The sequence below is a fragment of the Symphodus melops genome, assembly GCF_947650265.1.
Source record: "Symphodus melops genome assembly, chromosome: 5".
Taxonomy (NCBI): domain Eukaryota; kingdom Metazoa; phylum Chordata; class Actinopteri; order Labriformes; family Labridae; genus Symphodus; species Symphodus melops.
The window spans coordinates 14,734,391-14,748,516 of record NC_136695.1 but is presented as its reverse complement, the minus strand read 5'-3'; the positions used below and the strand labels follow the sequence as shown (position 1 = coordinate 14,748,516).

Below are 14,126 nucleotides of genomic sequence, written 5' to 3'. Positions count from 1 at the left end.
TCTGGTTTCCATCCACCTGTGATGTTAATAGATTTCGATCTTCCTTAAGAGAGAGCATTGGCTTGAGGAATGCCAAATATTGCAAAAATGTCTCAGACACTGGTCCTGCTCGCAAAAAACTCTTCATATTGTACATCACTTTTATCAGTGTTCTTGCTCAAACATGTTGTCATTCACTTTAGCTTAAGCAGGAAGGTTGTGCTATTTAATTTGACTGACATTTTTCTGATTTCAATGATAACACAGTGTCACAGAGCTTCCTCTCACGAAGACGACATTACCTCTTTTAACCTGCTTTATCTCACAGGATGGTTTGGTGATCAACCACCATGCAGACCACACATTGAACAGCTTCTGCCACTGGCAGTCAACGCTGGGAGGCAGGGAGGGCCAACACCACGACCACGCCATCCTCCTCACAGGACTCGACATCTGCTCGTGGAAGAATGAACCCTGTGACACGCTTGGTACCTTCGTCTTCTTCCTCCTCTTTTTCCAAGCATTGAAAAGTAGATTGTGCAATAACAAGATGCCTGAAAGTGTACTATGAAGCTATAAGACAGATCTCAAAAATTGCAAGTGCAGAGGAAATACTCTTCAGGAACAAGTTAGTGCTTTTTTTGAAACAGCCATTCAATTTGTCATAGTCACTTTAGCTTTGATGCAATCTGTCCCTATTTAGTGTTTGTTTCTTTCTCTTGATATAAATATTTTACTCTCCCTTGCCCTCTTGGAAGGTGGTCCTGTTCGGTGTCACATGGTGTGACCAAGCATCACATCTGCAAAGGCTGATGTTTAAAAATTGTGCATCTTCCAGATTTTTCACCACACAGTGTCATTAACTTTTGATAATGCAGAAAAAATAAAGTTACATTTATATGCTTATAAATGTGAAATGGTGAAAGGGCTTTAAACAAGTATGATCAACTGGACAAATCTGCAACATATCGTTGATGGCTATAGAAAAAAAAAAGATGCATAGAAAATAACATGGGTTATTGCAGATGGAGTACCGGCAGTGTACTCGTACTAACACACCAATCATGTTTCCACTTAAATCACAGAACATTCAGGGCCCTTTAGCTGTCATCTGGACAGACCGGGCTCCTCTGATTTTAACAAACACAGTCATTGTGACTGTATGCCATCTAACAAACTAACAACAGCTTGTTTGTGGTAATGACTATGCAAACACTTTGTCTACCCCATGGTGAGAAAAAAACCTCCACAATGTGTTCCTGTCAAACACAGAGTGACAAACACTCAAACACCACACACACACACACACACACACACACACACACACACACACACACACACCTACAAAACCCAGACTTAAGTTTTGACTTCAAAGTGCTGAGGCTAGCATTAGTGCAAATCATTGCCACAAGATCCCAGTTCAAAGGTGCATGCGTCTGTGCATGTGTGTGCTTGTGTGTGTGCATGTACAGTACGGTATATCTATTTGCTGTGTGTTTGTGTACGTCTGCGCAGTCAAAACAGAGTATGCTCCGGCTTATTCCCAAAGGTGCAATGCAAAAATGACCATTATTGCTACCAGTCAGTACATAGCATCGTTTATTTACATTACTGTAACAGTCCTGTCCCTTAATGTTTTCCTCCATCCATCAATACCAGTATAAAATATCACAGATTTAACTCTCTGCTGACACAAAAAAAACTGAACTAAATGGTAGTTCTCACAGTCAGTCTGCCCGCTGAAGTTTTATATTATTACACACATTAGTTATGTACATGAGAACATTACTTTAGGGGTTGTGCACTCTTTAACACATGACTTAGACCTGTAAAATAACAAAATACAAAACTAAATTCCCCCTCAGACACTGAGACAAAAACACTGAGTGAGGCCCCTATAGCTATTATCCTTTTTGATTCAGAGCCAGGGGGGCTGTATGTGTAGAAGTGAGTGTGTGTCTGACTGTGTAAAAAGGAGAGAGGCATAATGGGGGTAGAATAGAAAAAGGGAGTTTAATTGACAATGTGAGATATGAGAAAGAAGTGAAGACAGACGCAGAGTGTTTAAAGTGAAGTGAAAGGTAGCAGGGGGATCCAGGAATGTTCCCACAAGATCCCATGTTTGAACATATGGAGGAGGTTTAACCCAGATATGGTGTGTTTGATATGTGCGTTCAGTCCAAAGGTAGCCCAAACTGCAATGACTGATGGCATAATGATTATGAACTCTGTCTTTGGTTTTGCAGGGTTCGCTCCAATTAGTGGGATGTGCAGCAAGTACCGGAGCTGTACCATTAATGAGGACACAGGCCTCGGTCTGGCCTTCACTATCGCCCATGAATCTGGACACAAGTAAAGAGCTCCAAATCTCTAATTTACTCATCATGTATGATTTGTTCAGTAGATGACGTAAAAAGCCTATAAAATAACAAATAGTGCATTCAGTCAACTTTTATGAAGCCACAACAAATGAGAAGGGACAAGGTTTGTTTGCCATAAATTGTAAATTTTAAAATGTAGATTTCAACAAGAGATAAGACTAACTGCTGCCAGAACCAACCAATCAGGAACCACGGATGCTGAAAAGACAGATAAACACTACAGCAACACATATACCGGCAGAGGTGTCTACCAACATGTGATTAACTATGATCTATTTGCAATGTTTTTTTTACTCTCCTTGTGCAAAAATAATCCAAAGTTGATGACGTTTAGGTATCCATACCGATGCCTATTGGGGATTTCTGCTTGATAACCCTGGGAAGAAGCACATAAACAAGATGACTTTCTTCATTTCTACAGTTTTGGAATGGTCCACGATGGTGAAGGAAACGTCTGTAAGAAGTCAGAGGGCAACATCATGTCTCCAACATTAGCCGGTCACAATGGCATCTTCTCCTGGTCTGCCTGTAGCCGCCAATACCTCAGCCGCTTCCTCAAGTATGCAACCACATTTCCTATTACTCTTAAAACGTTTGCTGTGGGTGACCAAAGCTAAGCGAGTCGATTTAAGAAGCAAAGTGGTTGAGAATGACATTAATGGGTAATGCCTTTTGAAGAGTCTTATTAGGTTTTTGGGGACACAACATCACATCCACATGGAGCGTTGTTGAGTAATGAGCAAATCCTCATGCAACAGTGCTATTGCAACAAAGGCATAGAGAACTGTATCAGTTTATACAACAAAATTATTAAGGCATGTTTCCCCCCAAAGTGCCTTCAAACATGCATTGTGTTTATATGTTTCTACATGTGTTACTGATAGATGAACATGTGTTGTAGAGAAACATGTCAGTGGGAGATGTATCAGTTACGAATGCTGCTCTGATCTAAAGAGTGCTGAGAGAAAAGCTGCTCTGATGTTATAACTAATATGCGACTTGCTTTATTATTCTAAATGCAAGGAAAAACAGACCTAATGTGTGTGTGACAGACTGGAAAATATAGGTGACATTGTAAATAAGTGATACGCGGGCATGCTGTAAGTGTTGTTTTACATACTGCATACTGTATATTTTGCATGTCAAGGAGAAGAATACGGGCAAGGCAGAAAGTTTATGCAATGAGTGCATTCTCATGCATGCAGCCTGCTGATCCAAGCGAGGAAAACAAGCGTCACAGACATAGTGTCTGGCTGTGTTTCCATGTGATGCATGGGTGAGCGTGTTTGTTTGAAACCAGATAACCCACGGCCAGTCCTCTCCACTAAATTTGTGTGTTAACCGAACTGTCAGGTCTCCCCTCTCAGAGTGGTGGAGACGGAGAGTGTATTTCCTCGCTGAGTTATTAGAGTGTGGGTGACCTCACCCTTGTTAGACCTGTCAGCTTTATATTAAACTCCCATCACCCTGGAGGCCACTTGGAGGCACAACTGAACCAGTTCAGGGTTTGTCTTGTTGTATAATCCCGACATGATTTTAAAAAGGTGAAATGATGCATGTTTTCTTAATTGCAATCAACAGAGTTGGATGATATTTAAAGGTTTAAGTCTCAGTGTGTTAACCAAGACTGCTTAACATCTCGGTATTGGTGGGCTATGCAGGGGACTGCTGTGTTAGCCAACAGGCTAGACATTAGACTCACTCTAAATCTGCCTCTCCTCAATCAGCTGTGGCAGAGAGGTCTAAACAAACACTAGATGTATAGTCAGCTACTTTATCTGAGCACTTTGTCATGCATAACACAGATGGACAATTATTATGGCAGAGTAAGATCCCTTTAAAAGCCACTTGAAGTGTTTTATACCATTAAGAATGCAGTGATACATGAAAGTTTGACCACCTTGAGGACACATTTCATTTTCCAGAGTCAGAAACATGCAACAACACATGCAGGACACAGCATTTTGCTTCTTTTGTGAGACCAGTAGATATGCCTTTTAAAAATATATGATCTAAAATTAGCCTGTGTCCTAGAAAAGCATAGCTTAGCATAGCAGAAACACAGCTTATGTAGTCTAGCTATGAAAAAGGTAGCAAAGTTATTGTTCTTGCGATCACAATGAGGCAGGTGAAGTGTTACTGTTTATGCTAAGGTTAGCTTTTGGAACTCAGTCCATCCATCTGTAGGGGGGGAGAAGAGCAGTTTGATTATTTTGTCTTGTCTTTCTTCAGTAATCACTTTTGGAGTTTTAGTCTCAGTGATGCGTAGCTTTTACTGTGGTAGAGTTTGTGTGTCTGTCAGGTGAGAAACCATAAATCACCCATCTGTGCTCACTACTTCAAGGCGTTTCTACCCGTCAGGTGTGGGTGTAAACTTAATTATTTCAACTTATTTTTGAATGACAAACATCTGTTGTCTTATTGTTATTAGGGTTATTGACAGAAAAAAATCAATGTTTTGCCTCATTACCAAATGGGTCTGGAAGAGATGAGTCAGCAGATCTACAGTGAGTCCTTGAAAGAATGGGTGCCTGTTTTCTCATTTGTTTTATTTATTTATACCCAGCTGATGATAATCTTCTGGTGTAAACTGCTTACAGCTTCAATTTTGGGAAAACATTTTGTTCTCAGCCTCTTGCAGATCTGTCGATGAACACAAGAAGCCTTTTTCAAACACATCTGTCCTGAGGTCCTGCACATTTGCTACATTATCCATGTAATTTTATGACCGGCTGCCTGTGCTTGCTGATAGGCCTTACTTGTGCGCCTGTTGGAGTGTGACCACTGTAAAAGTGTTTTGTTTTTTTTTAGAAACTCCATAATAGAAGTAATGTATAATATCAAAATATCGCACTTGCACAGCAGACATTGTTCTCTGTAGACACAAAGGATCCATAAAGCTACAAAGAATCTCTCTCTCACACACACACACACACACACACACACAAATACATCTTCTGCTAAAGCAATCAGGACCACTCACTAACACAGTGAATCCTTCCAACATATTTGCCTTTTCAAGCACTTTCCAGAATATTCTTGTATTATATTCCCGTGTCTGCAGTGTATAAGCATAAAAACTCTCTGTATCGTAACCCGTGATATCAGTTAACATTGGAAACCCCCTGGTGTTAGGATATGAGCGATAGGGGTAAGGATTTTTTTTTATGTCTGTCATAATTAAGTGTGTGATGCATTTAAAACCATTACTCCAAGGGTTTGAGTTTGGCAGCTTGTTTTGTCTCCATGGCAACACTTCACAGTAATAGGGAAAATGGGGAACAATGAAACATAGAGGGACTGAGGGAATCCCGTTACATACCAGCTACTTTACATTTACACATTCAGGCACTGAATCACATCTGTTTGACTGATTATGTTGTGTATTTTATTTATAAACTGCTGTTCTCTGTTATTTGCCTTTTCCCTACTTATCTTTCTTCTTCTTTCAACCGCTTATATTTTTTTCACTTTTCTTTTCTATACATACTTTCCACTTACTCCTGTTGTATTCTCCTGTCCTCTCCTGTAGTTCTGCCCAGGCTCTGTGCTTATCAGATGAACCCCGAGCAGTAAAGGAGTATCGGTACCCTGAGAAGCTGCCTGGCGAGCTGTACGATGCAGACACGCAGTGTAAATGGCAATTCGGGGAGAAGGCCAAGCTCTGCACCCTCGATTTTAAGAAGGTAAAACAAATATCTTAAAATTAAATTATGCCATCCAATACCATGTTATAATACTTTCAGTGGCTTTCTCAGCAGATGCAGTAAAACTAAATATAGAGAGAATTTGAGAGGGAAAAAGGGAAGAGTGAAGGAGAGAGGAAGGAACAGACTACTCTATTGGGTTGCATGTCCTCATTTGCGCGCACACACACACACACAGACGCACACACGCAATGTGACATTGGAGATTCTCTCACACAAAAAATAAACAGCGAAAGTTAGAATGAGGCCTATGAAATACTCACTGGGATGGATGACTAAATATAAACTGGAATGTTGCCAATGGGAATCTCTCCCCAATGCTCTCCCATTGTCTCATTACTGCTGATGTTACTCTTTGAGACTATGTGCATTAGAACAGACAGGGGTTAGAATACTTTATGACCCAGTTAAGCATTTTAGGTTTTTGGTGATCTGATGTGTGGATACCCTGGTTCCTCCGCACGTTTTTTTCAAAGAAAGGACACAATGGATTGTTTTATGGAGGGGGCAGTATATCAACAAACTCTTGTCCCAGATAGTCAATTACCAACACTGTTTCAATGTGAATGAGGTTAAACAGTCCCCTCTGTTAAGTTAAGGGAGAAAAAAAACATGGTTTCGGTTAGGAACAATGCAATGGGGCATAGTAAATAGTAATGTGACACAGGACTCTTTCTCTGGTTCTTTGGGAAGGTCTTCAAATGTTGAGTCAATCACTGACCTTCACCACAAGCACAATGGGGCATCGATCTCAGGATTCCCATGCAGTTAGGATCATTGAATTCATCTAGCAGGATTTAATAATGTATTTGATCGATACAAACATTATGATGCAAGAGTCGAAATACATCCAGGTAAAACATGCTTATGTCTTTAAGTAGTTGTATTAGTTTATGTAGATGTTCATTTGTTTATATCATTTTTATACATTTGTGTATACATTTTTTTATACTTTTAAAGAGAAAAAATAGCTTATAATAGGAGGTTAAACACATTGTTTAGTTGTTTTAAGTGTTGGGTGCAATAAAGAACAGTTGCCCTTAAAATGCAAAGTAAATCATTTCCTTAAAGCTCATTCAGACCATAGGACACATTTGTAGTTTGTGTTTATGATGTTTATACAGAGATGCAGAAATGCCCTAAAATGCATCAAAGATTATTGACTGGATTTTAGCCAACATCAGCACATGGTATCCTCCTTAGCCTTCTCTCTTAAACATGGAAACATCCATGCATTATTTCAGCAACAAGATATGTGATAATTGCTCTCTTGTGGTTCTTGCTTTTGGTCTTAAACAATCCTTTGTCATGCACCTGGTAGTAGCAAGGTGCGCAGGAACCCAAAAAATTCCCCGAGCAGCCGTCACGCTCACCGTCTTTTCAGACACTTGTTGCTCATAAAAAACACCTCAAGAATCGGCCTCAGTGGTGTCATTCCTCCCGTCAAGATTTCATTTTTCGCAAAACTTTCTGGCAGGCGTCGTCAAGATAAGGTGGAGCTTGACAAGCAAAATGATACTCTCCATGGTGTTTGTGGTTTGACAAACCTGGCACATACATGCAAAAAGTAAAGAGATACGTGCTTTTTTTGGTCTGTTTTCTTCTCTTGAACTCAGTCTCTGTCTCACTCTGTCCATCATATCTCTGAGTCTTTTCCTTCCATTGCTCACTTTGTCTTTTCCTTCTTTCTGTCTGTCTCTCTAACAATTGTATTGCTGCAAAAAAAAGGTCTGAACTAGCAAAACAGCTGGACAAATAGCATTGGGATGGATTCCATGGTGGCTTTTGGCAGAAACAAGCCGAGGCCGAGGTGCTTGTCAGCTTCTGCACTGGGGTTGTCAAAATCTGAAATAGTCATTCAGATAGTAATGGAGTGGACATGTTAAAAAATAGCCAGCCTTGTTTCTCATGCATTGTGCTCCCATGTGAATCTTTTAGACCAATGCTGAGAAACAAGTCCATGACATCATGAAGGCTTGGCTATGCAATTAAACACTTTGATATAATTATTCGAATCACTGTATCCTGTGTTTATTTCCTATTATTGTTGTTACTCAGTGTTGGAAAATACTGATTGCGAATTCTTTTATTTTATTTGTCTGTCATCATATTAAATTTGGGTGTGTATTTTTATGTTCATTCATGCGAAATGCACTGTGAGATAATGTCTTGGACCAGATCGCATTATTTTTTATTTTATTTCTTTTTTTCCTAAAATGTTGTTATCCTAGCTACTGAAGCATAAATATTTGGTGCTGCACACTGATAGCTTTCCAAGGATTGATAGCTTTCCAAGGATTGTAATTAAGACGAACTCAATTTCAACACGTTTCCATCAACATGTTTTTGAAGCTCTCTTGTGACCGATTAACAATGCAGTCATAATTCATCGTCTGATCTCATGCTAAATGTGTTTACAGCCGATGAGATGGGAAAAAGAAGGGGTCCTGCTTCTGAAATTTAAAGTAAAGTAGTAAAGTAAAAAAAAAAAAAAAAACATGTCAGTTTAAATTTTAATGTATTCTTCATCTCTTTTGCAGGATATCTGTAAGGCTCTGTGGTGCCACCGTGTTGGGAGGAAGTGTGAGACCAAGTTCATGCCAGCTGCTGAAGGCTCTGCCTGTGGACCTGATATGGTGATTCAAAAAGTGTTGCCATGTGTGTCTGAGTGTAAGAAGTGTGGGGTGTTGTTGGGTGGTACTATCAGCAGCTTAGTCACCTCAGGAGGGAAATCACATGGCTCGCATGGGAGCCATCACTTACATTGGACTTTTTCATCCACGGCTTTTGAAGCTGAACCCAAGTGGTCACACTAAGGATGTAACTAAAAGTTAACAGGGAAATGTACATTTCCTTCAAGATGTCAATAATCATGTTTCAAGGGATCATATATCATCCATAAAATAACTTGTGTCTTTCCAACTCAAGCAAAATTGGCCTTACAATTGATACGTTTTTTAGATATATTTGAGCTGTTTAGTTAAATCTGGACAGCATGTGTTTTTTTAATGAGTGTTGCCAACAAGCTGATCCTTGGGAACATAAAAAACAAAAAAAACACAAATAAAAGAAACCAAACAACAGCCCTTTTTTACAAACAGTTCTTTGCAGCTTCGGTGAAAATGTCCCCTCCGGCAGACCAACACCGTTCAAACAAGATCATTGGAAGTGACAGCTTTCAGATGCTGCAAAAACCAGATGAAGTGAGACTGGACGGAGTTGATTTTCCCTTTGAGGCATCAGTCAATACACTGATTTTTTTCATATTTTTGAGTTCACTGCTCTGTATTATAAACTGTGTGACATTCAGTTTTATTACACACAGATATCCACTCCAGGGTATACCACCACCTCTAAGTGGGTAAATTGCACAACCAAGACTATTACTATTTTTAAGCAAAACAGGCTAGATTCATGGCTATACTAGTATAAAATTAACATTTATTGGACATTTTCGTGTAATTCAATGCTTGTACTCCCAATTCATTTGGTTGTTTGAAGACAAAAAGCCTTGAGCTGACTTTTCACAGCATCCTTAACATTTCCACACTCATGTCCTGTGTCCCAGAGCAGATCAATAAATCAAACTGTTAGAGAGATGTTTGGACTGACTGTATTACATTTTCATTTCAGTTCATTTGAGTTCAGTGCCTTAAAAAGCCTCTGTTTTTTAAAGGTACAACTCTTCTACATCAGTTTACCTCAGGGAGCAGCTGTGATCTGTTTGTTGCTGACATGGCAAAAAAAAAAAAAAAAAAAAATCCCATTGGAGTTTGAGCCAAAAAGCAATCTGTGCTCTATATTTATTCTTTGTTTTTTTCACGTACTTCTTTCAAGATGATTCTCCCCCAAGGCTCGCTCTCCTCTTACCCTCACTCCCCCGACAGCCCCTCATCTACTTTTGCTTCTCAATATATTGGACCTGATGGTTTAATCCCGCCCTCTGCCTCAACGGGACAATTAAGTGAACACAAACAATGACAGGCCCACTTCGGAATCCATGGCACTCGGCCGCAGGGGGAAAACTGAGGGGAAATCAGCTGTTCTAGCTCTTATTCAAGGACCAAGATTAGTTAGATGGGTGTGTGTGTGTGAGTGTGTGTGTGGGTGGGTGGGTGTATTTTGTCTCATGTGCAGGCATGAACACACAGTGAGAAGCGGGACAGCTGACTATATGCCCCCAGCCCCCCTCCATCAATGCTAATGCTTGTGTGTGTGTGTGTTTGTGTGTGTGTGTGTGTGTGTGTGTGTGTGTGTGTGTGTGTAGGTGTGTGTGTGTGTGTGTGTGTGTGTGGGTGTGTGTGTGTGTGTGTGTGTTGGCAAAAGGTTCCTGAGATCACTCCAAGCCGAGCAGAGGAGTATACTGTGACTGATGTCATCATGACATGTACAAATCCAGATCAATCCTGTGCCAGGAAACTGATTGTGACATAATGTTGCTTTAAGTGAGTCTACATTTAATAAAAAAGTATTCTCACATTACATTTAGGGATTTTAAGCAAGTTGCTGCTTAGTTTGAGACACGTGACATGTTGGTTTCTTGATGACTCAGCCTTTTTCTGGGGACATACAGTAAATCATGAGATTAAGATGTATGAGGATTGTGTGTCCTGTACTGTCTCCATCACCACATGCTTTAAACAGTGAGTTATTTGAATAAACTGCACTTACATGTCTTGCCATTTAGTTTGAAATCTTCCTCTGCTTCGCCTGGTGGGAAAACATTTGGATATGTTCATGTGTGGAAAGCCTTGTGTACAACAATGAAGTTCCTTTCTGAAATGTAAAATGAAGCAGCTGGTGAGGCTCTCTGCAATAATACCAGTAAAAGTTACTCATGGTCATGGTGTGAGGTTAATTTGCCTTAGAGAGAAAAACTCTGTAAATTCCAATTTAATTCTTTAAAAAATGAGAGATACTAATATTTTAGACTTTTGAACAAGTCAGAGAAGGGCTTAAGGACACATCTTAAGTTGGGCTGTACAGCAACGAAGTTAACATGTTGTTTTAGTATTATTTGGGTTTTTTTAATCATTTCTGATCACATGCTATTTCAACCCTTTAGGCGCTCCGTGAACAAGTCTCTGCAGTGTCTCACTGTAGTCACAGTGATAAAAAAACAACAACTTTTCTTCATCTTTGAATGTCTTTGAAACTTTCAGACAGCTCACTAGAGCTGTTTTGATTTAGTTTTACAATGTCACATTTATTGATGCAAACATCAAGCCACCAGGAGGGTCTTCCTTTATTTCAAAATAAAAGCATGGTTGAATTCAATTTTTTAAAAAGTACTCTCAGTTTAGGATTTTACAAAAACTCAAAATGAAAGCCTTTTAAATTGTGAGAAAAGGCCATTATAAACATGCAATTAAAAATATGGTCAACTGCGATTAACTCTTGAAATTTAGCATTCATATCAACTACAAATTGTAATATCTTGACAGCCCTACTTGCAACTGTTGATCCTTCAATTTACTGCTTTAAAAAAAGGAAACTGTAAATGAAAGCACATATAGCTGTGTGTGTGTGCGTGAGTGCGTGTGTGTGCGCGTGCGTGTGTGTGTGTCTTCTGTTTCCCTTTTTCTCCATCATAATTCTTGGTCTCTTTGTCTTTCCCAGTGGTGTCGTAGGGGCCAGTGTGTGAAACAGGGTGACGAGGGCCCCAGGCCCCAGCATGGCCTCTGGTCAGAATGGTCTTCTTGGTCTGCCTGCTCACGAAGTTGTGAGAGCGGAGTCACCTATCGGGAGAGGCAGTGCAACAACCCCAGGTAGAGACACACACCATAAGAGTATCTGACACGCACATACATGTGACGTTTGTGGTTTTGCAATGAATGATGTTTTTTTTATGTACACCTAGGAGTAGGTGAGTTGGTTAAATCCCTCGATTTAGCTGACTTTGTTGATTTTAACCACAGTTTAAATTTGACCTTTGACTTGTCACCACTGTGATTTGTAGCACACAGAAGATTTAGCAAGTGACTACACTTTGGTACAGAAGCAGTCTGCACGGTTTGTGATGACTTGACTCAAGGCCAAGAGTATATTAAGGCACGTGATTTAAATGGTGAAGATGGCTCACATGGGTCTCTCACTTCATCACTTATCTGTTCACTTAGTCTGCTACTCATCAGTCACTCAGGATTATTTGTACAGCCAGTCAGTAAGGGGGCCCTACCCTGAATGCCAGGGCCCCTTCTTTATCATGTCATGCCAAGATGCTGACAAGTGGCGGGCTAAATTAGACAGAGAGGGATGAGCAGAAAGAGGGAGAGAGATGGAAAAAAGGAAAGAGAGAAGTTGGGAGAAAGAGGTATGGACAGATGACAGAGAAGGATTTAAAAAGAGAAAGATGAAATGCAGAGATGTGAAGGCGGAGAATCTGAGAGCGAGAGAGGATGAGATATGTGACAATGTGATTAAGAGGTTATAGAAAGCTGTACTTGTCCCACACAGGGGATTTCAAAGAACATTGCCCAGGGATATACACCTGTGACTGAAGAGGCCTTTGGACTGACACATCACACAGCCACGGACAGACTTATATATTTACACAGGCTTATAACTAAAATCAGTGTGTTCTGAAATTAGACACGCCCATTTTCACCTCACTCAGATCAAAGGCTTGGTTCATCAGATTTTCATGTTGAATCATTGCGGTTTGTTGTTTCATTTTCACACCCTTCCAGTCCAGAGCCAAAATAAACGGTACCTATTCTACTTCTTGAAGTCCAAGTAAAAGTCTCTACCTAGTTTCCAATATGTTTATATTGCTCGTGTCATTGTGCAGAATAACAAGGAGTCATTGTAAAATTGCTTGTTAGTGAAAAACTAATAACCAGACATAGAGTTCAACATAAATCTATTCAAGGAGATCTGTTATACAGACTTTCACCATTACTATTGAGTAGAGTTGCTCTGCAATTGCACTTTATCTTATGTTGTTGTTGGTAAAATCCCTACTCACTTATTTCTCCGTACCATTTAAATAAAGTAAAGAGCCTCTTAACTGATTTAATTTGAATGTGCTTGAGAGCCAAAATGTTTTTTTTGTATTTTCTTTTCTCTGTGCTTTTTGAAAATGTGATAGTGTTTGAACCAGACTTCAAATATAAAACTTTGAAATAAATCTGAACAATGTAAAATGTTAAAATATTGTCATCTATTTAAATCAAGTAGAATTTAAAAAAAAGGAACACGTCAGACAGGTGGAAGTTTTAGGGTTTACATGAAACAAGATTCACTTTGCATAACTTTTTTTTCAGAAATAATTATATAAAAATATTAAACATGAAGTCTAACATTTTAATTCTCTTCTTCAGGCCTACATTTGGAGGGAAGTTCTGTGAGGGTTCCTCAAGGTCCTACAAACTTTGTAACACTCAGGATTGTCCTGCCAACACCACTGACTATAGAGCGCAGCAGTGTGCAGAATTCAACAGCAAACAGTTCAGAGGATGGTTTTACACATGGAGACCATACACCAGAGTGGATGGTAAGATGCGTTTTTTACCTGATTTTCAAAAAGAAAAATGGAACTCATTAAAGACACTTTCCAGAGGAAGCTTTTAACATTTCACTATGTCATTCCTTGTATTCATCTTCTTTTGTTACCTGTGGTCCCTGTGCTCATGTCCCTCCCAGATCAGGATGTGTGTAAGCTGTACTGCTTTGCTGAAGGCTACGATTTCTTCTTTGCACTGGCCAGCAAAGTTAAAGACGGGACACTGTGCTCACAGGACAGCTCCAACGTCTGCATTGACGGACTGTGTGAGGTAATACTTTGAAAAGTCATGAAGTGAGACAGATGAAGAGTGATCTGATTGAAGAATGCTTTCAAAGTGTTTGGAGATAAGACTTTGAAGTTGAGCTGTACATTTTGAGAGGATTCGGCACCTAGAAAACATCAGTAGACACCCTTGCCTTGCTCTTTCACAACCTATTTTTACATGATGAGAAAAAAAAACAAACATGTCAGCCTGTCACCATATTTGTGATTAACGTTGGAAGTTTTCAGCTGATGTGATTTATTTTATAATATGATGAAATGTTGCATTCA

At 39.6% G+C, this 14,126-nt stretch overlaps 1 protein-coding gene across 1 annotated transcript in view; it reads left to right on the top strand.

The window, feature by feature from the left end:
* adamts16 (ADAM metallopeptidase with thrombospondin type 1 motif, 16) overlaps positions 1-14,126 on the top strand; it is a 47,625-nt gene that overhangs the window by 18,673 nt on the left and 14,826 nt on the right. The window contains exons 7-14 of the mRNA XM_079343755.1: positions 308-467; positions 2,226-2,331; positions 2,782-2,919; positions 5,893-6,046; positions 8,608-8,703; positions 11,687-11,835; positions 13,390-13,562; positions 13,712-13,842. Of these exons, the coding sequence (XP_079199881.1) occupies positions 308-467; positions 2,226-2,331; positions 2,782-2,919; positions 5,893-6,046; positions 8,608-8,703; positions 11,687-11,835; positions 13,390-13,562; positions 13,712-13,842 (1,107 nt within the window). The remainder of the gene's footprint in view (positions 1-307; positions 468-2,225; positions 2,332-2,781; positions 2,920-5,892; positions 6,047-8,607; positions 8,704-11,686; positions 11,836-13,389; positions 13,563-13,711; positions 13,843-14,126) is intronic.